Source organism: Dermacentor silvarum, chromosome 11, assembly GCF_013339745.2.
Source record: "Dermacentor silvarum isolate Dsil-2018 chromosome 11, BIME_Dsil_1.4, whole genome shotgun sequence".
NCBI lineage: Eukaryota > Metazoa > Arthropoda > Arachnida > Ixodida > Ixodidae > Dermacentor > Dermacentor silvarum.
The window spans coordinates 118,047,299-118,074,530 of record NC_051164.1 but is presented as its reverse complement, the minus strand read 5'-3'; the positions used below and the strand labels follow the sequence as shown (position 1 = coordinate 118,074,530).

Sequence of the window (27,232 nt, the reverse complement as noted above, 5' to 3'; positions counted from 1 at the left end):
GTAGCGGTGGCGTTGTGAACTAAAGTATGCGACCGAGAGATAGCGTTGGCAAAATCAAAACCATGATCAAAACTAATATCAGAGGTAGAATACCCGGCTTCAAATCTGAAGGTCGTAAGTTCGAATCCTACTCCAGTCCACTACATTTTCAGGCATGGAGTGGTGCTAGCAAGAGAAAAAAAACATATTGCCGAGAGCTAGTGGGGCTATACTAGTTCAGGTACCGTGCAACCAAACTAGGAAAGCCCACTAAGCTTCATCAAAGTCACTACCTCACCAGAACAGGAATTGGCCTCCCTGGTGCAGTATTCGGCCACTACCCTCCCTCATAACTCCGACAATTAACCCATGGCCCTCAGTCACCAGTGGCTGCGGAGCACCTGACCAAGGCGGCGGTCAGACCTGCTACGCGGCAGAGCTAGGGTGCTAAGAATATCTGGGTCCGGACAGGCCGCCAATGGAAACTGAACCTGGCAACGTTCAACATGCGCACCCTCTCGAGTGAGGCTAGCGTAGCAGGACTATTTGAAGAATTATCAGGCATTGCCTGGGATATTATTGACCTTAGTGAGGTTAGAACTAGTGAGGCTTACACAGTGCTGACTAACGGCCACGTCCTCTGCTACAGAGGTCTTCCAGATAAGAGAGAATCCGGGGTAGGATTTCTAGTCCATAACAACATAGCGGGCAACATTGATGAATTCTACAGAGTTAATGAGAGGGTAGCAGTCGTCGTAATAAAGCTGAATAGGAGGTATTACAAGCCTACGCCCCAACCTCTAGTCACGATTATGAATAAATAGAACATGCAGCTTTATGAAGATGTTGAATTACCAATGAGAAAGGTGCAAACTCTGTATACTGTAGTCATGGGCGACGTCAATGCAAAAGTGGGGTAAAAGCAGGTTGGTGAGCAAGCAATTGGCAACTACGGCATCGATTCTAGGAATGCAAGAGGAGAGATGTTAGTAGAATTCGCGGAAAGGAATAGGCTCCGAATAATGAATACCTTCTTCAGAAAGTGCAGCAACAGGAAGTGGACCTGGAAAAGCACTAATGGAGAAACAAGGGATGAAATAGGTTTCATACTCTCTGCAGATCCAAGCATAGTGCAGGACGTAGAAGTGTTAGGTAAGGTTAAGTGCAGTGACCATAGGTTAGTGAGGTCTAGGATTTCTCTCAATTTGAAGAGAGAAAGAGTGAAATTAGTCAAGAGGAAACAGGCCAACCTAGAGGCAGTAAGGGTAAAAGCAGACCAATTCAGGCTGGTGCTCGCAAACAAATATGCAGCTTTGGAACAGGAAGATAAAGACAACATAGAGGTAATGAATGAAATCGTAACTAGGTTGATCTGAGAAGCACACATTGAAGTGGGAGGTGGGAAAATGCTAGGAGAGAGCGTCACGTGATTCCGCCAGCCTCCGCAAGCCAACCTCCTCTGAAGCCGCCCCTCCTTCTCTCGGCCATGGAGGAATGTGCGGCCGCTACCGCCCGCTTCATATCGTATCGCATGCGGCGCGTTGAAGCGCTTGCTTGAAACGCGACTGTTCTAGGCGCATTTTCACAAGGCTGTTCGTACGTGAGATTTCTACGTAACATATGTAGTACCTTCAATTATGAGTAGAATCTGCATCGCTCAGACGAGGAAAACAAAAGGTCAAGTTAAACGCAATCCTATGAAATCGTTGGTGCGTAGCATTGTTTCTCAAAATCGAATGGTGTTCTGTTTACCTGACGCATTTACGAAAACAAAGAGCTACATCAAACTACGCACACACAACACGGCGGAGACATTTATGTGCTGAATAATCTCAACGTTTTTTTTTATTTTATTTTATTTCCAAAATGCATCCGCGGGCTTTTCTTTCCCCCTCAGTTATGTGTCTTGGTTCCCGGGTGTGGGCGCGCTTTCTGCGTTTTGCTCTTTAATTGGCGACTCTTCCATCATGCTCATTTTTTGAGAAGTCATGCTGGTATTCATATTGCCACAATAGGCCCTTTTGTTCGCCGCAGAGCATAAACCGTGACTTTTTTTTTATTTTTTTACTCAGTCGTTGGCTGATGGTGAACTCGCAAGCGCACCCACCTTCCAGAGTTCATCACTAACTGGATGAGAACAGTGATCAGAACTCCCCTCAGCAATGAACTTCCTCGGTGGCAGTCAAATTTTTTTCTTCCGATACGGTGGAGCCATATCACTCGCCGTTTGAGGTTTCATTTGCCACGAGGAACCGCAAGAAGCTTGCCCCCCTTGGCAATGCTATTCGAACATCCAACAGCACAGCAAATCGCCATCGTGCTGCAGCCAGGCACGTCTTCAAAAAATGTCGCAGTTTTGCCCGATAGGCGAAGCATCAATTGCGATAGGAAATTAGTAGAGAGCTATTCGGAGGAGGGATAGTAGTTTTATCGGCTGCATAAACTTGGCCACATTCGCTTACTAACTGATTTAACAAGCGTGGTGTCAGCGCGCAGAAGCAAACATGACTAGATCACACTGAATGACCGCAGACAACGACTGTCAAAACGCTGGCAGCAAGCGCAGCCGCCGCAGCGGGGAAGGTTCGTGCGGTCTATCGCTTCAACGGAAACTGAGCGGCGAATGCACAGCGAATGCAAAGGTCAGAGCCGTGTGGAGATAAGAGACGGTGCGGGCGACCGCTACAGCTAACGGCAAAGTACGAGCGCTGTTGTTGGCAGAGTAGAAGGTGCTTTCGCGTGGGAGATTGAGTGGCAAGTTCCCCTTACGCCCGGTTGCAAGATACGCCTTTGGTGCCGGAGCACCGCGTCGCCCCGCTTATCTCCCTCTCATACCCCCACGGCCTTTCGCGCGACGGTCGCGTTTGCTTTCCGCCGTGCGTTAGCTCTCCGTGATAGCGCGTGTCCCCCGCGCGCTTTCGCTCGCGCATACGGCGCGCGGCGACGATCTTATCGCCCTTGGACTTTATACGGAACCTCATGGCGACGGCGACGCCGACGGCAGAAATCCGGTTTAAGTGTCCATATAATTGCTATCGCAATAAAATGTAAAAAGCCTACGCTCACGCGCAGCGCACATGTGTCCCGGTGTTTCTACGTTCACTAATGGCGCCGTTTTCGCGCGATAACGAAAGCCGCGTGGGTTATTCGTCACGTGTAAAGCCTCGTCCAATGGGAGAGTGGAAAACGGCGAAGGAGTCAGGAGAGGGGTAGAGGGCGGGGAGAAAATTCTCCTTTCCTATTTGATGGTTTGCGCTACCTTTGGAACATACAGGGACCGTAATGGCGCGCCACCGTAAGCGCTATCTCGTTTTTCTAAAACAAACTTGAGCTGCAGCTTCGAGCTGAACAAGTGGCGCCGCCTGCGACGCGGAGCGCTACTAATCAGTCGTTGCTGAGCGCAAGCGTGTGCGGGCGAAAGCATGGCACGTCAAAAGAACGACGCAGAATCGCGGTCGAAAAAGAGCGGAGCTGTGTACTATTGCGTGTACGGCTGCCACAACAGCTACAGAAACACCGCCGCGGTAAGCTCCCAAAGATAAACTTTTATGGATTTCCTGGGAAGTCTTACCAGAAGGAGCGACGGCAGCGCATGGACCCGGGCCGTGCGACGGGCGAGGTTAACAAAGACGCTGTTCAATTCTTTAGTTTCTGTTTTTTTTTTTTTTTGTGCTATTATTGGAAATTCGCTCATCGCGGTCATGAACTTTGTCTTTCTTTTAGCCCCGAAGCGGGCCTTTGGCAGCCTGTGAAGAACCAAACCAAACAAAGCCAGGGTGAGTTTACACCATCTTCGTCATCCAGCCTTACATGTGCCTCCCACAATGTGCCTTGGGTGTGAAGACAACTGTGTTATAAAAACGAAAGAAGGAGAGGGAACGAAATAATGATCGCTTTGCTTACACGAAGCCGCACGTCGTAGTCGATGCTTTTCATTTTCGCGGCACATCTACCGACAACGTCGGAGGTGCCCGCTGTACTCATAATTTCTTCTCTAACGCCGTAAACATGATTGCTGGCGTTAAAGATCATTGCCGCGGAGCAAACTCCTTCGTTTGAAATATTGTTCCACCTTTTCATTTCTGCGAAATCCGCAAAATAAAACGCTCTGCTGGTTTCGCACTAAGTGGTTCACTTGGAAAAGGAAAGGTTGGCGCTATCTTCTGCAGCCCTTGAGGGAGCACGGCTCCATTAATGCTCCCGTAGGCCGGCGTTGAACGCGGCAGAAGCAGGGAGTATGCTTGCAACAAGTCGCGACGTGTTCATAGAATAAAGAACCAACTGACGTGTTTACGTGTGCAGCCGCTGCCTGTGGCGCTGGTTGTTCTAGCGCAGCAGCGCCACCATACCAGATCTCGAGCCCTATGCCCTCCACCATCCGGGCACTCTTCCCCTCTCCTGCCCCCAATGCAGGCAGGGCAAACCAGACGAAGTAGTGAGGGTAGGTGACCGTAGCAGGGTGAACGTCTCCAGCTCCATGGTCGTAAGGCGGCACGACAGGTTTCGCACATTCCTCTAACTCACGTGACGGACCCGTCTGTTCATGTTGACGAGCGATATCGTTAGGCATGCCGTTTCCCATGCGTGTGCACGTGTTCTGGGCATGGCCGCTCAAAGTGAATTGTAACAGACTGCCCCGCCGCCGAAGGAGATCGCGATGGGCAGGGGACGACATCCGCTGGCCAGAGGCATCGATGACGCAGGTCGATGCTTGCAGTCGTCGTCGGTTGTCGCACAGCCCTCTTGAGCACAGGGTACATGTATTTATTTTCATCATTTAATAATGGTAGTGACGATAACTTTGAGATTACTGTTATATACACTGATTGGTTCGGTTACAACCTTGGAACCTCGGCCAAAGTTAAATGTATACATCACCGTTATTGTTGAGTAGTTGAGTGATTTGTTTCATGGGGGTGAAAGGAGCCCACGAATACACGCAAAATTGCCGCGGGACTGGTCGCTCGAGGCACTTAACGTGTATTCACGGGCTTCTTTCACGCTCGGAAAAACGCTTTTATGTAGCACGTACTGAGCAACAGAAAGCTGTATCGGGAGTTTTTCATGTTGCTCTACAACTTTCTCATTGACACTTTGACAATTATGACAGTACTTCTCGAGTTATATAATTATTACAATTAGCTAATTAAATCTCAGTAACGAAAAAAAATATTGGGGGCTAATCCACTACACTGGAAACAATACGCACTCGGTTTGCTGCGCTTTTTTTTTTAAATCGTGCTGCGTGGTAGCGGAGACACCCTGTATATATATATATATATAGTGAGCATTATTCATACGCTTCATATTCTCATCTGTACATACTCATCATCACCATTTTGGATCTGGTGGTGGGGCTCTCGCTTATGAGAATAAATAAGAGAGTGACGGCCTAAACATTATCTCACTGTGACACACTAATTATGATCTACCGTATGTATGTAAGACAGATTCTAGAATTTGGCTGTGTTTTGTTTTCCGGAAGTGCAAAATATAAAATAAGACCACTTGTTATTTTAGAAAGAGAAGCTCTTCGATTATGTTTAGGTCTGCCTAAATTCGTTGCTAATAACGTGTTATACCAGGAAGCGCGATTACCTTCTCTTCACACGAGATTTCGCATGCCTACGGTTCAAACCTACTTAAGGACTTATGAATCTCCTCTTAGACGTACAGAATATATATTTATTAGTGAACCAAATTCATTTTTTGAGAACACCTGGCCACGGTTACATACCCCACAGGTTGTATTTGTGCAGACACAATTTGCACCTTTAAATGTTCACATTAGGGAAGTCATTCCGTTTGATAGGTCCACATTGCCCCTTAAAATAGAATTTGCAGACATTTTTCCCAACAACGCAAAACTGCTGCCACCAACATATTTGAATGCCTTTTTGCAAGACTATTTGGACCATTTTCCAATAAATGTAATAGCGACTGATGCTTCCTCGTGTGAGGAAAAGGCAGGCGTGGGAATTTACTCCCCATCCCTCGATTGGTCTTTTTCACTTCGCCTGCCAGACTACACATCAGTTTTTCAGGCCGAACTTCTGGCAATAGTTCTTGCATTGTGAAAGTTACCGCTAAATGTTACAAAAGTTGTTATAGTTACAGATTCCCTTTCTGTATGCAGCGCGCTTAACGCGTCTACAAATTCGACAGCTTTGAACACGTTTTACACATTAGCTCCACCCCACTTAAGGTTAGTTCATTTAGTATGGGTACCAGGCCACCGAGACATCCAACTTAATGAAATAGCTGATTCTTTAGCACGAGCTTCTTTAAAAGGTCCGGCGATATCTGTGCTGCCGGCAACTGCGCATATCACTGCAGCCAGATATAGGCAGTTTTCTTTGACCGAAGACAGGAAAAACCTCGCATTAGCAAATTCTACAGATTTTATACATCTAAATTATTCTTGGAACCGACAGTGGTGTCCTAACCGGCAATTCGAAACAACATTTACAAGGCTGCGTTGCCGTATTCCACAACTAAATTTTTATTTACACAGATGTGGTCTGGCGGCATCTCCATTATGCTACCTCTGCAATGAACCAGAATCCATCGATCACTTTTTATTATCGTGTCGGAGGTTTTCTAATCATCGACAACGATGTTTGTAAATCCCACTTCGCAATCTAGGACTGCCATTAAGCAGTTCAGTTATACTCTCACTTGGAGCCACGGTGTTAGGATATAGCCACGGGAATGTTTGCCGAGCCATTTATAATTTTCTTTGTGATACAAAAAGATTGCCTCATTAATTTTTACCATTTTTCCACGATTGATTTATTTATCCTTCAATAAATTATAGATTTAACATATTCAGAAAGTAATGTCACAAAATCACAATTATATTATTATTAATATGATTATTCAAAATTTACGTCTATCCTTTACTGTATTTAATTTATTATTAAATTCATATTACTAATCCTATCTTAGCAAGGCTGACTAACTTATTATAGACTACTTAATTCTTTTATTATCGTTTCGTTTCCCATCTTAAATTATTCACTTATTTTCCTTTAATTTTTATTACTGATTTATTTCAAAACAAATTTAACTTAAATTTCGATCATAAACCACCCGGTTCGTGGCCTATCCCCCACAGTGGGTTGTGCAATTGATTGAGGCATCATCATCATCATCATTATGTCACAAGTGGTGGAGTGTGTTGTCCGGTTCCTCGTCCGCTAGCTACCGGTCTATCTTCAACACCACCTACGCTACATCCCTGGAGCTCCGTTCGGGTCGCCGCCTCTTCCAACTGCACTCGACCATGTCCCAAGACCAGCAGGCCAATACCGCGACATCCACCTTGCCTGCTCCGGCGGCAACCCCTTCTTGGACAGTCACCGCCACTCAAAAGGATCCACCGGTGTTTGCTGGACTTCGCGATGACGACGTTGAAGACTGGTTGGAACAATACGAGCACGTGAGTGACTTTAATCACTGGGACGAATCTGCAAAACTGTGGCACGTCGCCTTCTATCTCACCGGCGTCGCAAAAACTTGGTTTTCCAACCATGCGCTCGATCTCGTAAACTGGAGCACGTTTAAACTTCACCTACGACAGATATTCGCGAACTCTTCTGTCCGCTCCGATATCGCCAAGAAGAAGCTTGCTGAGCGTGTTCAGCACACGGGAGAGTCGTACACTTCGTACATAGAGGACGTACTCGCCCTCTGCCGCCGCGTGAACAGCTCGATGGCGGAGAGTGACCGTGTACGCCAGGCACCTGCTCAAGGGTATTGCGACTGTGGCATTCAATGCTCTCGTCGTGCTGAACCCCACTACCGTCGCAGACATCATCAGTACGTGTCAGCGTCTGGATGAGCTTACATGATCCGCTTACACCCTGACACGTCTGATTTCAGGGCGTCCAACGATAGCGAGCTACGCGCTCTGATTCGCTCCATAATCCGTGAGGAACTGCACGCCCAAGCTTTGTCATCCCCCCCTGCAGTCCATATGACACCTCCTGGTGGCGGCCTAGGCCATATCGTGAGAGAAGAGATAGCTGCCGTGACGTGCCCGCCAATGCCGAGCCCGCACCCTATCCGTACACCAATTTATGCTCAGGTTGCCTCTCTGGTGCCACCCTCGCAGCAGGCACCAGGATTTCACGGGTCCCTGAATCCCATCACTGTGCGACCACCACCTCTTGAGTCTTACAACGCATGGAGCCCACCTCGACCTGTTTGCCGACGCCGTCAGCAAGATGACGGTTTTGAAAGGGATGAGTTTTCTGTACCACAACGTCGGCGGTCGTACTACAATTATTATCCTCGACGTTCCCCATCTCCGCAGGAATTCGACGCTGCCGGTTCATTGCGCTTCCCGCGTCGTCGCTCTCCATCACCTCTTCCCCTCTTCGACCGGCTACTTCGTCCTCCGATCACCGCCCGGAAAACGAAATAGTGCAGCTTCAGGAGAGAAAGCTGCATCCTTTGGACAACTTGAAACTCCTCCGGAGCGCCCGTCAAATGTACTTTTGGTGTTTGTTGAAGGTTTACGCACTGAAGCCTTGGTTGACACGGGTGCATTATTAGTACTGACTTGTGTTCTCGTTTGCGAAAAGTGAAGACTCCATATAATGGCCCTCCCCTACGTTGTGCTAATGCAGTTCTGACTGCTGCGCAGAAAGACCTTTTGGCCCTACTGCAAAAACACAGCGCCTTATTTGACGTTAACTCCAAGCTTCTGGGACGCACTTTCGTTGCCGTGCATCGCATCGAAACCGAAGGCAGTTCGATTGTGCGCCGTCGCCCGTATCGCGTGTCTTCCGCAGAACGAAAAATCATTGCGGACAACGTTGATGACATGCTTAAGCGACATCATTCGGCCATCGTCCAGTTCTTGGTCGTCTCCTGTCGTGTTGGTCCGCAAGAAAGACGGCTCTGTACGATTTTGCGTCGATTATCGAGCACTTAATAAGATCACGCGCAAAGACGTATATCGGATGTCAAGAATCGACGATGCCATTGACTCCCTCTAGGACGCTGAATATTTCTCAAGTCTAGACCTTCGATCCGGGTACTGGCAAATCCCCATGCACGAAGCGGACAAGGACAAGACAGCCTTCGCAACACCAGATGGACTTTACGAGTTCAACGTCATGCCCTTCGGTTTATGTAATGCTCCTGCAACATTTGAAAGCATGATCGACACAGTTTTACGCGGCCTTAAGTGGAAGACCTGTCTGTTATTTAGATGACATCGTTATTTTTTCTACAACTTTTCGTCGGCACCTTGAGCGTTTGGACGACGTATTAACATGCATTTCTAACGCTGGACTCCAACTCAACACAAAGAAATGTCATTTTGCCCGAAAGAACATCAGTGTTGGGCCACCTTATCAATAAAGATGGCGTTCGACTAGATCCTGACAAGGTTGCTGCCGTGATTCGCTTCCCTCGCCCTGAAAATCAAAAACAATTAAGAAGTTTCTTGGGCCTGGCTTCCTACTTCCGCCGCTTCATCAGTCATTTTGCTGCCATGGCGTCGCCGCTGCACAAGTTGCTGACGTCGGGCACTGCTCTCACTTGGTCAGACGACTGCGAAAGTTCTTTCCAAGCCCTCAAGCAAGCCTTGACATCCGACCCCGTGCTGTGTCACTTCGATGAGAACGCACCTACTTGTTTGCGACGCTAGTGGCCATGGGATTGGTGCTGTCCTTCTACAGCGTGATACCACTGCACGAGAGAGAGTTGTTGCGTATGCCAGTCGCGCATTAACGGCTGCCGAACAAAACTACTCGATCATAGAGCAGGAATGCTTCGCAGTAGTTTGGGCCATACAAAAATTTCGACCATATCTTTATGGACGCCACTTCACTGTCATAACCGACCATCACGCCTTATGCTGGTTGTTGTCACTGAAAAAATTGGCTGGACGCCTTGGCCGTTAGGTGGTCCGATTACAAGAATACGATTTTGACGTTGTGTACAAGTCTGAAAAAAAAAAAAAAACATCAGGATGCCGACGCTCTGTCTCGCTGCCCGCTGCCACTATTATCTTCGAGCACGTCTCTCCATTCCGCGCCACTTGATGATGAGACCATATCTCCACTTACATTATTACCGCTAGCGGTTACTGACACGCCATCTTCAAATCGCAGCAATCAGTTCGCCTCGTGTCAACGTTCTGATCCCTACTGCAGCATCATCATCCAACGCCTGTGCGGTACTATTTCTGCACCAAATGCCCGATTACGTCGACAACTGCAACTATTTAAGCTCGACAACGATGTGCTGCACCGCTACATTTTCAGCACCGACGGACACCGCTGGGTACCTGTTCTTCCACGTTCACTGCGCACAAAAACCCTTGAAGCCTTTCACGACGACCCATCTGCTGGCCACTTGGGTTTCCACAAAACATACCACCGCGTTCGGAGCCGTTTCTTTTGGCCAGGCATGTCTACCTTTGTGGCCAAGTACATCGCTTCTTGCGTCCGGTGTCAACGGCGGAAACGACCGACTTCGCCTCCTGCTGGTCTTTTACAGCCCATCCCATGTCCCGAGACACCTTTTGCCATAGTTGGAATAGACTTGGTCGGACCTGTGCCCATAACGCCAGCAGGTTATCGATGGATCGTGACAGCTGTCGACCACCTCACACGGTACGCAGAGACCGCGCCTCTACGCTCTAGTTCGGCCTCAGACGTTGCCGACTTCTTGGATGCCATTGTGCTGCGTCATGGTGCACCTCGTGTACTGTTGAGTGATCGCGGCAAGACTTTCATGTCAACAGTGGTCGAAGAAGTACTCAGAGCTTGTGGCACAGTTCATAAGACGACATCCGCGTACCACCCCCAAACAAATGGCTTAACAGAGCGATTTCATCGCACGTTAACAGATATGATAGCAATGTATATCGGGCCAAGCCACGACAACTGGGACAAACTTTTACCTTTTGTGACGTTTGCTCACAACACTGCCATCCAGCGAACTACAGGGTACTCACCCTTCTACCTCGTTTACGGCCGTTCGCCGACATTCACCATCGACGCCGCTTTCTTAACTGTCCCAACTAACACCTCGGCCAGTATACCCGAACAGTTCGTCTCGCGCTTTCGCGAATGTCGTGACCGTGCTCGCTTCAACACAGAAGTCAGTCAACTAGACCGCAAGCAACGTTACGACATCTCTCGTCGAGACGTCTCCTTTCGTCCTGGAGATGATCGAAGTGCTCCTTTCGATGCCCATTCGTACACCCGGTTTGTGTGAGAAGTTTGAGTCGCGCTTCCTTGGCCCCTACATTATTAATGAACAAACATCCCCAGTGAACTATCCTGTTACTCCTGTCGAGGTTTCTTCGGACCATCGTTGTCGTGGTTCAGAGATCGTTCACGTTTCGCGTCTCAAACGATTCGTTCGGCGTTTCCCTCCTGGCTAAGTCGCGGCCTGGCTGGCCGCTTACGCGCGCGGGGACATTAGTGTGAGCATTATTCATACGCTTCATATTCTCATCTATACATACTCATCATCACCATGTTGGGCCTGGTGGTGGGGCTCTCGCTTAACAGAATAAAGAAGAGAGTGACGGCCTAAACGTTATCTCACAATATATATAATCCTTCCCTTCCAATAAACAGTTGTGAGTAGCACTTGTATTTGTTTCCCTTTCTTGTGTTTGTGTTTTTAATTGCGCTAAGTTACTTGTTCAGTTATGAGAAACCAACTAGCCCAACAATTAACTATTCTAGAAGTTTGCACTCTGTCGTGCAAAGCTTTGGCACAGCGAAACTGTCGATCCTCAAGTCCAGTATAATGCGAAGTGATAGCAAAATACTAGGCCAAGCAAAACCTACTTACAAACCTAGCAGCAACCAAGTTAATACCTACCAGTAGCAGCCCGTAAGACTTAAGGATCGACAGTTTGGCTGTGCCTAAGCTTTGCACGACCGAACGCAAACTTGCCCGTCTTTTTTAAGAAAACTTACCTACGCATGTAGGGAAGGTATTCTCGAGCAATCATTTTCGGACGTACCTTCCCTTTTGCGACATTTCGCGTGACTAGCGCTGGACGCATTGGCGCCTACGAGCGACAGCGTTCCTGGCATGCCACAAACGCAGGCAGGCTAACCAAGGTTGGCACAGTGCCAAGAACACTGTTGCTTGCCGACTCCGAACGTGTTTGGAGGCTAGCCGCTCGATATCTATATAGCGAAAGTTGATACGACTAGGCGCAGCCCCTTTTATGGCAAACTCCGAGGCCAAGTGGCATGTACACTGGGTTTTTACGGCAGTTATCACGTAGATGGTTGCTAGGCGACACGTAATATGCTAGGCGACACGTATCAGCTATTTTCGGCAGCTTCGGCGAGGAGGGGAAACGGTTTACCAGCTGCTGCGATAGCACGGCGCGGCGGCTGCGCGGAGTGTTCCCGTCGGTGGCGGTGGCTTGGCGGCGGCTGCTGCGTTGCTACTGATTCGGCGCATGCGCGGCTAAGCGAGGTTGGTCCAGGTTGTGCGCAGCTTTGGCCTGGTTGTTGCTAGGCGATGGCGCGGAGTTTTCTGCGGACTTCGGACGTTTCTCCTCCAATTTTAACAGCTTCGCTGATAAAAATTGGAGAGTTAAAATAGCTCCGCACAAGGCACTGCTTGTAATAAAATCACGTCCAGCGCTTTTCGAATGGGTGCCGTAATGCTACAGTTGACCTGCGGAGTTGGGGCCGAGCCCCTCCTTTAAAAAATGTTGGGGGCGGGGCGGGCCTCCCCCCCCCCCCCCTGACTTTAAGCACTGTTAGTCACAATAATCACGACCATGAAAAGCCAACAGACAATGAAACCATGGAAAGCATAGATGAAATCAGCTGCTGTGGTTCTAATTGAAATCTAGAAAGAAACTAAGAACGAGAAATTAATGTGAACGAAAAGATAGAATGCCACCTACAATCTCCGCATTACGCGAGCGTTGCACTACCAATTGTGCTACGGCGGCGGTTATCAATTTGTATATGTAAAGTGACGAACAACATTAAAGGATTGCAGCAGTAGAGGAGGCAAACAGACAAAAAGCACGTCGGAAAAAATCGCAGTTTCGCCCGAAAGGCGAAGCATTGATTGCGGTAGCAAATTACTAAACATCTATAAGAAGTAAGGTTAACAGTTTTATCGGTCGTATAAATTCCAGTAAAGATTCGCTTACTAAATAAATTACCAAGCATGGTGCCGAACGAACGCTTCATGCTGCCTCTAGCTTTAACGCGTCTCCGAAGCTTGATATTACGGGACTTTCTACACTAGACGCGTTAGAACAGCTATAGAGCGCTCACGAAGCCACAAGAGATATCTGCTCCCTAGCAGTTGTACCCCGGCGCAAGTTAACTGTATCACCAGAAAGACAATACCAGGGTCCTTCAATACTTTCAGGGTCCTTCAGAAAAGTATTGAAGGACCCTGACAATACTTTCTAAATTACCACTCTACCAGCTCCTGGCAAGTGGGAGAAGTGGACCACTCACCCAAGAAAGTTTGAAAAACTGTGGTGGCCGCTTCTGGTGCAACCACAACTTGATTTACGTAAGTTGCTTCATCTTGAGTATAACTTGAAGCAACGCGAAGAAGACGAGAACAAAAATCGAAAACAAACACAACAGGACGAGCGCTGTACTGCCAATTAGTTGTAACGCGATAACGTTAAGGGCCCCGTGTCGCAGAAAATACGGCGTCAACGTGGATGTCGGCGTCCGTAGCGGAGAAAATCATCCTTAACCACCCCGACCGCGCAGGCCCCCCGCGTGGCGCAAGGTGTTAGTGCAAGCGAAAATCATCCCCAACCACCCCGACCGCGCAGGCCCTCCACGTGGTGCAAGGTTTTGGTGAGCAAAAATTGAATTTCTCACAGTGAAATCCGTCAGCAAAATGATAAAGTACGACTTAACCACAACCTACAGACATGGTGGCGTCGGACTGTTATTTGAATGTACGAGAAAACATTATTATGTTACAAGGAAACTCAAACACAAACCCTTTTTGCCAGTATTTCTACCATAGCAACAGCGGCGCGATCGGGTAGGCTACTTGCGAAAATCTTATTCAGATGGCGCTCGCATCCTCGACAGGTCAAATTGGGACTTGGCCTGCCTAATGCGTTTTGGACACGCACGCGCGCTTCGGGGCAATAGCAAACAATTAATGAAATAATAAAAAAAGGTCCTAGGGCCTCCACATTTTAATATAAGACGACTTATATTGCCCTTGGAAAAACGTCTTCCCAGCAATGCATTTCTGTTTAAAAGTGAAGCCGACTTTAAATGGATCGGTATAAGCTTGGTCTTTGTAGCTTTCCAACGTTCTCTGTAGCAGTGAAGCCTACTGAAAGAAAAATGCGATGCGAACGGGTCCAGATAACGCTATCGCGTTCCACTCTTAAAGGCGAAGCTTAAGCGTCCTCCAATTTTTGTTAGTATTTTTTGACATGTTATAAAGCTGGTTGTTCTTTCAATGGCATTTCCAGTAGGCAGTACAGCGCTCGTCTTGTGTTTGTTTTCGATTCCTGTCCTCGTCTTCGCGGTGCTTCAAGTTACACTTCTGGTTCAGGACGTCAAGAACGTGCTGGGCCAGGCGGCATGAGCCTATCAGGAGGCTCGGACTGGGGCTTTCGTTCCTTTGGTACTAATAAATATTATTTCTCTCTATCTCTCCAAGGTATGGCGCGCGCGGCCACACTCAAACTTCCTCTAGAATTAAAAAAAATTATGCGTATTTTGCAAATAAATATATTATTCTGCAGTGTATTTCGGGCATTTATTTAATGTTGTGATTCCATCAAGCACTTAGAAAAAATTTGCAGTGTTGAAACATTTTTTTTTCAATAATAACTCGGGGGGTATAAAGATACCTAAACTCATCGCAAATAAGTCTAGCTGCAACACAGAACATCAGTTGCTTTGCTTCACTGACTTCAGGCACTACATCAATATATTTTATGGTTTCACACCTACTTACCTACAATAGCGGAGAAAATGCATGCGTCTTTGGTATAACAAAGCACTCATAATTCACAACTAAACGAATTAAAATTAACCGGTAACCTAAAGAAACCAAGGCGAACCTTAATTCACGAGCAAGGTATAGCTTCATGCTCAGGTGGCTCATGAAACAGTATGCTGCTGTGCCAAGAATCTTCGAACAAAGGTGGTGACCGTCATGTGCCGTGCCTCGGGGAAATGCATACAGCAGTACGACAATACCTGCTTTCCTGATTTTGATCATGACAAATCAACCAATTAATTAAGGTTATATCATTCATCGAAAAATTGGAGAGTAAGGCTCGCACGAAGCACTGCTTGTAATAAAATCACTTCCAGCACTTCAGATCATCATGCTAGAACAAGCATGGCGCCACCATACGGAGGGAGGCACGAGATCTCGTTGATTGCGCGTCTCGTCTGAATCGCACCTCGCCGTCTGCGCTAGCCACCGTATCTGCGCATGATATTGTTTCCATATGGTTTGATATATTAGTTTTGACTTCGACAGCGCAATCACTCGGTCGCATACTTTAATTTACGACGCCACCGCTACTTTTATTTCCGTTGCACTGTGGAAGGTAGTTTCCCTTCTCTAAATTACTTTTGGCCGCGGACCGAGTAGGTGTTCTGCGTGCATCCAGCACGCAATGCACGAACGTTTCGCGGATTCCGGCCTGATCGGAGTGCGACCACCTCGGCCGTGATCGAAACCTCTGTGAGCTACCGCGCACGATGCGAGCAGAATGTGCAGCCAAATCGGTTCCCGCCATGACACTGCAGGTAGTCTTATGAGCCGAGCATGCTCGAGTTCCCTGCGCTGAGCCCATGTCACTGCAATCGGCGTCTCGTCAACGCTGGAAAGAGCCCGTCCCGCGCCGTACAAAGGCTGCCTGTGCGACCTTGACAACGTAGGCGGAAGAGATAGATCGGCCAAAGACACGACACAGCTTCTCCGATCGCAGTCTTTTTATTGGCTACTGTAGAGCACGTCACGATGGTCACAGAATTGTGACGAAGACAAAATATTTATATAACGCGGCGTGCCTTTTGTTAGCGAAGACACGCAGTGAAAAGCCGTATCAGGGGTGCACCGGACCGAAGAAGCGTACGGCGCTCTCGCCGGTCTCCTCGAGGCTGGCACGGGCCGCGTCGTCCGCCGGTTCGCAGAGCGCGTCGACGAACGGCTCGCGGTACGCGTCCTCGCTGCCGAAGCCGCACGTGTACGAGCGCTCCAGGGCGGCGCCGAGGAACAGCGGCCGAGGCCCGCAGCAGGGCACCACCGTGCGCAGCAGCTTGAGCATCACGCTGCGCCGCTTCTCGGCGCCCGCTTGTCGACGCGGCCGCACGTCGACGAGCACGTAGCGCTGGTCGAGGATGACGGCGTGCGCGCGCTCCACGTGGCCCGTCAGCTTGGCCAGCTTGGGCTCGCGCCGGCCGCACATGGGGCACGTGTACGTCTTGACGAAGGCCGTCTGGTGGCTCTTGAGCTGCGCGCCGCTGTCGAAGCTCGCCTTGCACTGGGCGCACACGAACGCGTGCGGGTGGCGGGAGCCGCAGTGGCTCGCGTACGAGCCCCGCGAGAAGAACAGCTGGCCGCAGCAACGGGCGACCGTGTGCACGTCCCGGTGCACGCGCTGGCAGTGCGACGCGACGGCCGCGCTGTTGGCCATGGGGGCCTGGCACTCGGGACAGAAGGACGCTGGGCTGCTCGCCATGGCGCGGCAGTCTTCGCATGCAACTGATGCTCACCGTTCGGGGACTGCCGACCGAAACAGGGAACCACGCGTGCATGGAGCTACGATAACGATGCCCGGGAAGATAACGAGGAACGCGAACAAACTGGCCGAAGATTATCAGAACAGAGGGCTCAACTTGGCGTGTCACTAGCTCATGCGGCGACGAAAAACAGCCCGGCCTGCAGCGATAGACGCGCAACAATTCCGAGCATGTAAGCGAAATTTCGTTGTCAGAATAACAACGCTGCGACAATTCTGACGAAATATGTATCAAAGACGGTCGATCAATCAATCAGTTAATCAATATTTTCTGCGCCCAGAAAGAACCGGAGGTTTAAAAACAGCGCAGATGGGGCTCCCCCTATTCTCGAATGGTGCTGTAAGGGACTGGCTGCTATGCGGTATCTGTCTGATCGGGGCAAAGCGAGCAGTGTAGGCTTCACACCCACCGCCACGCCCCCAAGGTGCCCCTGTCGAGCTGATCGAGTGCGTGACTGATGATGATGATGATTTACTGGCATCCCCTTTGAAACGGGGCGGCGACAAATAGTCACCTAGCCTGTTTGATTTAATCAGGTATATTATGCATGTTCTTTATCTAGCATTTTTGTATACCTCTCATTATTCTTTTTCTCTTTAGAAAATTTACCTTGTACCGCTACCTATGATTTTAAGAGATCAGGTCGTATCCATCTTTTCCCAGCTTTTTTTTCCACCAGTACTCTAATCGTCTCTTGCTTATCTCTACGGCACATCGGTTGATGTTTCCTTCCAATTTAAACCCAATCGCTTCTGGAAGTTGTACGTTGCCTACGGTTCTCACTGGGTGAATCCCTTCGCATTCCATTAGGATGTGTTGAATTGTCTCCAGATCTTTGCTGCAGCATACACATGTCTCATCTAGTTCCGAATATTTGCTCCGGTATGTTTTGGTCATTAGGCAACCGGCTCGAGCCTCAAATAGCAAGGCACTGCCCTTTGTGTTATTTATTTATTTAGAAATACTGCAGAGTCGCTTGACTCCAAGCAGGAGTGGGCGCAAAGAAAAAATAACGTCAGAGAACACAGCAAAAACGGCAATAAGAACCAAATACAGAAAATGAAGACATGAAACACTGCAATTGAAACAGTACAAGACGCATTTTCTTCAAGTTTGTAATAAATACGTCAACACTGGGGCTATCGACAATATCTTTCGGCAATTTGTTCCAAGCGCTTATGGTTCTCGGAAAAAATGAATATTTAAAAATGTCGTTTTTAGCGCTGTATTCGTTGATCGTTTTCCCATTATCAAAACGCGAGCTTGTGCGCAGAGTGTGGCGGGTAATGAAATTGTGATTGTTAATTTGTATCAAGTTGTTATATATTAAGTACAAATATTTTAATCTGCATACGGCACGTCTCGCTTTAAGTGTATCAAGACCAAGATAATCAATCATTTCTGTCACCCTATCAGTGCGTTTATATTTGTTGCAAATGAATCGAGCCGCGAATCTTTGAACTTTTTCTAACTTGACAACGTTTTTCTGTCTATAAGGGTTCGATAGGCACGAAGCAAACTCCAGACATGGCCGTACCAACGCTTTATATGCTGCTAATTTCACTTTCATAGGGGCTTTTGAAAGCTTGCGTCGAATGAACCAAAGAGATTTGAAAGCCTTGGTGCAAATTGTATTAATATGAAGATCCCAACACAGATTGTGAGTAATTGTAACTCCGAGATATTTAACAGCCGGTGATTCCTTAAGTACAACGCCATCTACAGAATAAGAATGTCGCAAAACGGTTTTGTTCTTGCATATACTGAGGACTAAGCACTTATCAGCGTTTAAGAACATGTTCCATTTCATGCACCAACATGAAACTTCAGCGAGGGCTTTCCGAAGTGTAATTTGATCAGCAACAGATTTAACCGTGGTGTAAAGAATGCAGTCATCTGCGAAAATTTTTATCTTAACATTGCTGTGTAAGACATTCACAATATCATTAACATAAATGGGGAATAAAATCGGACCCAAAACTGACCCTTGTGGCACCCCTGATGTTACTTGTAGCGTCTCCGAGCAGCAGGCAGGCAGGCAAAGAACTTTATTATTATCCGGAGACGGCGCTCGACCCCCATTAGGGGGTGACACCGGTGGGCCACTCCCACGACGGGACGGGGAGGTTAAACTCCACGGCCATGTCGCGGGCCCTCTGGATGGCCCTAAGATGGTCTCTTTTGTCTTGGCTAGTGAGAAGATAGTTCCAGTCCGCCTCCGTAGAGGGAGACTCGCTGCTCTCGCGCAACGTAGGGCATTGCCACAGCATGTGTTGTAAGGTACATTTGGGGTGGCCACAGCGCGGGCACCCCGGCTCTATGCCATCCATGTATTTCGAACATTTTAGAGGTGATGCATACGCCTCCGTCTGTAACAGACGTAGAGTGATAGACTGAGCTCTGTTTAAGTTTGGGTGCGGGAGTGGGTACTTCCGCCGCTCCAATTGGTAATGTTTGCAGATTTCAGTAAAGGTTAACAACGGATCTCTGAAGTACCTAGTAACGTCCTCAGCCTCCGAGTGGTTCTCCCCGACGCGGAATGTGAGACCTCGCGCCCGGGAATGAGCCAACTCGTTGGCATTAAGGATGGTTCCGTGTACGTGTCGGCCAACGTGTGCCGGGAACCAGATGATGTGCTTTTTGTCTGACCAATTAGCAGCATAGAGAACGCGCGCGGCTTCCCGACAAACCGAGCCCGTCATGAAGGCCCGTGCGGTTGCGCGCGAATCTGTGTAAATGGCGGTGCGGTCGGTGGCAGCGAGAGTTAGTGCCACAGCGACCTGCTCGGCACGATCAGCGTTTGAATTTAATAAAGTCATAGACGACAAGTGTTCGCCTTTGATTGTTGTTACAACCGAGACAAAGTGGTCCGTATATCCGTACTGCGCTGCGTCTACGAAGGCCACGTTATCCTCCATGGCGGCTGCGGTACTGAGTAGGGCTCGCGCCCGTGCCTGACGTCTTCCCACGTTATGTGTGGGATGCATGTTACGGGGTATCGGTAATACCGTAAATTTTGCGCGCAGCTCTTCGGGGAGCTGTCGCGGGCTTTCTTGGGTTACGGGCGATTGGAGCCCGAGGTGTGCTAGTAACCGTCGCCCAGCTTCAGTGGAAGACAGCCTTACAATTTGAGAGACTTTTTGAGCTTCTACTATTTCTTTGAATGTGTTATGAATGCCTAGCTCGTTGAGCTTGGTCGTGCGGGTGCTGCCCGGTAACCCGAGCACCTGTTTAACGCACCGGCGGATGATCACGTCGAGACGGCGTACATCTCCTTTTTGCCACAGGTGGGCGGGAGCCACATAGTTGATGTGGCTCATGAGGAACGCGTGGAATAGTCTGCGGAGATTCTCCTCAGACAGTCCCCCGCGCTTGTTAGCTACTCTGTTAATTAATTTAGCCATTGCTTCGGCCTTCTTAGAAATGTGAGTGATACTGGCGTCGTTATGGCCGTTGGCTTGAATGACCATGCCTAGAATGCGAACTTGGTCCACCGTGGGGATCGGTGTACCGTCCGTCGTCAGGACGTTGATTTCCGCGTATGCGTCTCTGCGCGCCTTGTATTTCGGGCGGTAGAGTAGTAATTCTGATTTCTCTGCCGATAGCGAGAGACCGGCCTGCCGTAAGAACGTTTGTGAGCAGTACCTGTCAACTTGGACATACTGATACCTGTTTTGTAGATAAGCCCTGATGAATTCGATAAGTCTGCTGATTCCAATGACGTATAGTTTCTGTAATAATTTATTATGGGGCACTTTATCAAAAGCTTTTGCATAGTCCAAAATAAAGCATCGATCTGTTCTTTGTTATTAATCGAGAGTGAAAAATTATGGCATACACTATAAGCAGCTGCGTAACAGTCGACAAACCACGCCGAAAACCATGCAGAGCGTCTGATAATAGTCTGTTTTCTTCGAGAAATGTGGTCAAGTGTCGGCAGATTATATGCTCTAGTATTTTGCAGCTTGTTGAAGTCAAGGAAATTGGGCGATAATTGGATACGCACAAGCGATCAGCTGACTTGAATATGGGAATGATACGAGCACCTCTCCAGTCTGACCGAAGACTGGTTATCGTACAGATTTTCCCTTCTAATTTCTTTCTTCTCATTCTTGTAAATCTGCATTGTCCTTTTTGTTTCCATTCTTGGCATCCAATTCACGGTCTCTATTTCTCTCACTTTCTTTCTGATGACTCCTGGTTGTCTATTTACAGTTTCGATTATCCTGTTCTTGGTTTCCAACTTCCTTGACCTCTTCCTCCATTCTGTGTCCACGCTTTTCATGTACAGATACTTGTGCACTTTAGCCGCCCATTTATTTTCATCCATGTTCCTGAGCCTTTCTTCAAAACTAATTTTGCTCTGTGCTTCTCTGACTTCAAAAGAGGTCCAACCCATGTCACCCTGCACTGCCTCATTTGTGGTATTACCGTGGGCTCCCAAAGCCAACCGGCCTACTGATGTTTGGTTAACTTCCAAACCCGACAAGATATCTGATTTTAAGCATATAATGGCATTTGCGAATGTTAGCGCTGGCACCATTACTCCTTTCCAGATTCCACGCACTACCTCATACTTATTGTGGCCCCACAGTGCTCTGTGTTTCATTATTGCTGCATTCCGCTTCCCCTTTATTTTCAGATTATCTTGGTGGTTGCTTGAGTAATTCTTTTCTACGTTTACGTGTACGCCGAGGTACTTATATTGCTTCACTATGGGCATGACTTGCTGTTGAATTGACACCACGAAGTTACTCGTCTCTTCATTAAAGATCATAATTCCTGATTTCTCTGTGCTAAACTTAAGGCCTAGATTTGTCGCTGCATTCCCACAGATATTCGCAAGTATCTGTAAATCTTTTTTATTGTCCGCTAGTAGCACAATGTCGTCTGCGTACATCAGTCCAGGGACCTTCTGTTGCACCATTTGTCCATTACGCATGTAGGATAAATCAAAACTTAAATCGCTGTTTTCCAGTCGTCTTTCTATACCCTTAACGTGTAAAGCGTGAACAACAATGGTGACAGAGGACATCCTGGCTTCAATCCTTGGTCAATTCCCATCATTTCACTACCTTTTCGACCTTCCCATACAACTTGTACTTGGTTGTCTCTATATATCTCCCTCAGCAGCTCCACGAAATCGTCATCTATGCCTTCGTGCTGAAGAATATCCCATAACAATTCCCTGTCTACGTTGTCATAAGCTCCTTTAATATCTAGAAATGCTATGGATAAAGGTCTTTTCTGAGCTACTGAAATATCTATGCACTGAGTTAGTACAAACATATTATCCACTAAACGTTTGCCTGACCTGAACCTATTCTGTAGTTCCCCCAATACATCGTTTTTCTCCACCCACTTCGACAGTTCTAATTTTCTGGCTTGCATTGCCATTTTATATATCACCGACGTTGCTGTAACTGGCCTGTACGAGCTCGTCTTATCCTTATCTCCTTTGCCTTTGTAGATGAGGTTGATCTTGCTTTCACACCATCCAACGGGAATTTTCTTTGTTCTAATCACTTGCTCTATGGCATTAGTCAGCAGTGCCTTGCTTTTTGGACCGAGGTTTTTGATTAGCTGTATTGGGATTTCATCGGGTCCTGCTGTCGTGTTTTTTGGGACATTTTCTGCTGTCTTTTTCCAATAAAAGCTTTCTATACGAAATTTTGATCTCTTAGGCCTCTCTGCTGTTGCTGGATCTGTTGGATTAAATTAAAATTAAAAACGGATTAAATAAAGAAAGCGACACCTACCGCCAAACGCTACATGTAATCAGCTAGTACGCGGCGAGCGAGTAAACGGAAATGGCTGCGAGCCTGAAAGGACGCGCACCGCGATGTCTCGACCCCAGGCGCTCAACGCCAGATGGCGTGGCGAAGCAGTTTTGCATCGTGTCGACATGACGGGCTGTTGTGTTCCCAAGTGCGCCGGATCGACGCGTAAAGGACTGCGTTGTTTTCGCTTCCCCCGGGACCCAGAGCGACGGAAGAGATGGGAAGCCCAAGTAAAGCGCGATCACTGGAAGGCAGCGGATAACTCCTGCATTTGCGAGGTAAGTGTCAAGAATGTTTAGACTACCGCACCGTGTTTTTTATTTAAATAAGAAAGTATTCTCTGATCCTCGCTCACGTACCTACGTTCGCTCACGAACTAAGTAAGCACTGCACCGATGCTGTCTGAGTAGCGTATGGTTTGCGAGCGCGCGTCGCATAGGCTTTTTTCGTTTTGATGGGCGAAGTCTGTACCCTTATTTTAAGGACTGACGAAGATGCTTAGCCGCGAAATAGTCTTACATTAGCTACGAATCGTCACGTAAGCCACCTATTTTCCTTTTTCACGGGAAGCACACATCGTGTGTGTCTCTTAATTGTTTCTTTTTTTTTTTCTTTAGTTCGGTACTGGTTATTTGGGACTAAAGAACGCAGTGCTTCGTCTGGGGAGAGCGGCTGTTTTGTACGTGGTAAGCGAAATTGTGATTTTCTCTGATTTCTCAGGAGATATTTTGCGGACCTCAGGGTGTTACGTTACATAGCTGATTTTTTCGACTTGTACATATTTGTAGCGTGGTGATCGTAAGCCGATGGTCATTCGTGCTCATTCCCGATCGTAGTGGGTACTGTGACGGTCTTTAAATGCCTGTGCACGGTATGCCCAGGTGTAGTAGAGTTAAGGGGCGTAAAAAAAATAGTGCGTATTTCAAACATACACACGGCATATTAAATGTGATTGAATTAGGCAACTTGGGGCATGTTCCCGGCGCCATACATTTACGTCTTCGACCTTCGACGAGTTAACGGCTATTGGTTATAAAGATATGCAGATGGGACACCAATAAAAAAATCCTCATCAAGGCAAAGCACTTGGAAGCGCGCCGCGAGTAACACTTTATGAACGCAAGCGTAGCTGAGTCTCAGCTCGTGTGACACAATATGGCGGCGCCAGCGGGGTTGTCTCCACCCTGGACGGCGGCGCTGGGCATCGAGGCACCCTAGTTTTATCTAGGGTTCCTCGATGCGTGCGCCCCCCTCCGCCGCCGTGGAGGGTGGAGACAACCGCGTCGTCTGCTACGGCGTCCGCCATTATGATGCCCTCTCCGCAGGCAGCCTATAGCCAGGATAGGCAGCAAGCGGTACTTTGCGCAGCTGCACGTAGACTTCGTTATGTAAAACGTGTGGTACTTTAACGATATGACGAGAACACAAAGTTTTCGCATCGGCAGCGTGAAGGTCTCCGATTTACGTTCTGTAATCTTTATTTTTAGAGCGGAATTTGCAGCCGGTCTCGCTGGCAGCGGAAGGCTACCATACACGCCAGCTGCGTAAACACCTTAAGATAGCGTCTTGTTGGGCTATATATTGGTTAAACGTGCGAAACACACACACACACACACACACACACACACACACACACACACACACACACACACACACACACACACACACACACACACACACACACACACACACACACACACACACACACACACACACACACACACACGCACACAAACACACACACACACACACACACACACACGCACACACACACACACACACACACACACACGCGCGCGCGCGCGCGATTCCCATCGCATTTCGTTGTGTGTGTTTTGTGCCTTCAACAAAATTGTAAAAAAACATTCGTGTTTTCGAATCAGTCATCAGCTACCCCATTTACGGACTGCATGCTGCAACGCAGGGTATTCCGAATTTTTTATTTCGTTTACCGTCCTGTAAATGTGCAGATGGGTAAAAATTGTTGGGGGGAATACATGTCAGATGATTTGGTGCTCTACATATGGCTTTTGTGGCATTAAATCATGGCTCTCATGCAGGCATTGACTATGAAACCTTGTTGAGCATGTTTTCCGCAGCAATATAGCTTAAACCGGTAACTGTTATAAAGCAGCCGGTCATCGATATCTTTAAAATAAAGCGGCCACACGGCTTCTCAACGTAGAGGAAACAAAATGCATTCAATACATAGCGATTTCTCATGTCGTAGATTGTTTATTTGGTTGAGAATTTTTTCAAGAACAAGCGCTACAACTCACTGCAAATTAACTGCAGCGCATGTCTTGCTTCCACTCCCACTGATTCTCGTGGCTTCGAGCTGGCGCGACATGCATGTCACGGTTTTCATGTTATTAGAACGTGTCACCCATGGTCGTCAGACATTGTTGTCTCGTCATACCAATTTTGGTATATATCAAGTTAGCGAAACGTCCGCAAGAGTACCAAGACCGTGGCACGCAAATCATGCCGCTCATGACATTCATGCTTTGATTTTCATGTTATAACCTGTCATTTATGTTCGTCATGCAGTCATCTTGTGGCATACCAATTTTCGTATTCATCCCATTAACGAAACGGCCAGGGAAGCACCAAGACCGTGACACGTAAATCATGCCGCTCATGACATGCATGTCATGATTTTTATGTTATGACCTGTCATTTATGTTCGTCACCTGCAATACCACGCGATACCACGGGTATCATCACCTGCAATACCACGGGTATACTTGCCACTGGGGCCCTGCATTCATTGTATTTGTGACTGACACACACATCGAAGTAAGCTGTAAATAGCTCCTCTACAAGCTGCTATTTCGATTTTCAGTAAAACAGGCAACGGATCCTAACAATCACGAAAAGTGCCAACTAAGGGTCTCGCCTTAAATTGTGGACTAGCTGGCACTCATCACCTGCAATACCACGGGTATACTTGCCACTGGGGCCCTGCATTCATTGTATTTGTGACTGACACACACATCGAAGTAAGCTGTAAATAGCTCCTCTACAAGCTGCTATTTCGATTTTCAGTAAAACAGGCAACGGATCCTAACAATCACGAAAAGTGCCAACTAAGGGTCTCGCCTTAAATTGTGGACTAGCTGGCACTCATCACCTGCAATACCACGGGTATACTTGCCACTGGGGCCCTGCATTCATTGTATTTGTGACTGACACACACATCGAAGTAAGCTGTAAATAGCTCCTCTACAAGCTGCTATTTCGATTTTCAGTAAAACAGGCAACGGATCCTAACAATCACGAAAAGTGCCAACTAAGGGTCTCGCCTTAAATTGTGGACTAGCTGGCACTCATCACCTGCAATACCACGGGTATACTTGCCACTGGGGCCCTGCATTCATTGTATTTGTGACTGACACACACATCGAAGTAAGCTGTAAATAGCTCCTCTACAAGCTGCTATTTCGATTTTCAGTAAAACAGGCAACGGATCCTAACAATCACGAAAAGTGCCAACTAAGGGTCTCGCCTTAAATTGTGGACTAGCTGGCACTCATCACCTGCAATACCACGGGTATACTTGCCACTGGGGCCCTGCATTCATTGTATTTGTGACTGACACACACATCGAAGTAAGCTGTAAATAGCTCCTCTACAAGCTGCTATTTCGATTTTCAGTAAAACAGGCAACGGATCCTAACAATCACGAAAAGTGCCAACTAAGGGTCTCGCCTTAAATTGTGGACTAGCTGGCACTCATCACCTGCAATACCACGGGTATACTTGCCACTGGGGCCCTGCATTCATTGTATTTGTGACTGACACACACATCGAAGTAAGCTGTAAATAGCTCCTCTACAAGCTGCTATTTCGATTTTCAGTAAAACAGGCAACGGATCCTAACAATCACGAAAAGTGCCAACTAAGGGTCTCGCCTTAAATTGTGGACTAGCTGGCGCTCATCACCTGCAATACCACGGGTATACTTGCCACTGGGGCCCTGCATTCATTGTATTTGTGACTGACACACACATCGAAGTAAGCTGTAAATAGCTCCTCTACAAGCTGCTATTTCGATTTTCAGTAAAACAGGCAACGGATCCTAACAATCACGAAAAGTGCCAACTAAGGGTCTCGCCTTAAATTGTGGACTAGCTGGCACTCATCACCTGCAATACCACGGGTATACTTGCCACTGGGGCCCTGCATTCATTGTATTTGTGACTGACACACACATCGAAGTAAGCTGTAAATAGCTCCTCTACAAGCTGCTATTTCGATTTTCAGTAAAACAGGCAACGGATCCTAACAATCACGAAAAGTGCCAACTAAGGGTCTCGCCTTAAATTGTGGACTAGCTGGCACTCATCACCTGCAATACCACGGGTATACTTGCCACTGGGGCCCTGCATTCATTGTATTTGTGACTGACACACACATCGAAGTAAGCTGTAAATAGCTCCTCTACAAGCTGCTATTTCGATTTTCAGTAAAACAGGCAACGGATCCTAACAATCACGAAAAGTGCCAACTAAGGGTCTCGCCTTAAATTGTGGACTAGCTGGCACTCATCACCTGCAATACCACGGGTATACTTGCCACTGGGGCCCTGCATTCATTGTATTTGTGACTGACACACACATCGAAGTAAGCTGTAAATAGCTCCTCTACAAGCTGCTATTTCGATTTTCAGTAAAACAGGCAACGGATCCTAACAATCACGAAAAG

The 27,232-nt window shown here is 47.7% G+C and overlaps 1 protein-coding gene and 1 long non-coding RNA gene across 2 annotated transcripts; one reads left to right on the top strand and one right to left on the bottom strand.

Annotated features, from left to right (window-relative positions):
• Window positions 1-3,375: 3,375 nt before the first annotated feature.
• LOC125941623 (uncharacterized) lies at window positions 3,376-3,887 on the top strand. Its single transcript, XR_007464490.1, has 2 exons — window positions 3,376-3,598; window positions 3,703-3,887. It is a non-coding gene; the product is annotated as an uncharacterized LOC125941623 (long non-coding RNA).
• Window positions 3,888-15,934: 12,047 nt separating this feature from the next.
• LOC119433747 (uncharacterized) lies at window positions 15,935-16,845 on the bottom strand. The gene has a single exon (XM_037701005.2). The coding sequence runs from the start codon at window positions 16,682-16,684 to the stop codon at window positions 16,049-16,051; it is 636 nt and encodes a 211-aa protein (XP_037556933.1). The 5' UTR covers window positions 16,685-16,845; the 3' UTR covers window positions 15,935-16,048.
• Window positions 16,846-27,232: the final 10,387 nt, after the last annotated feature.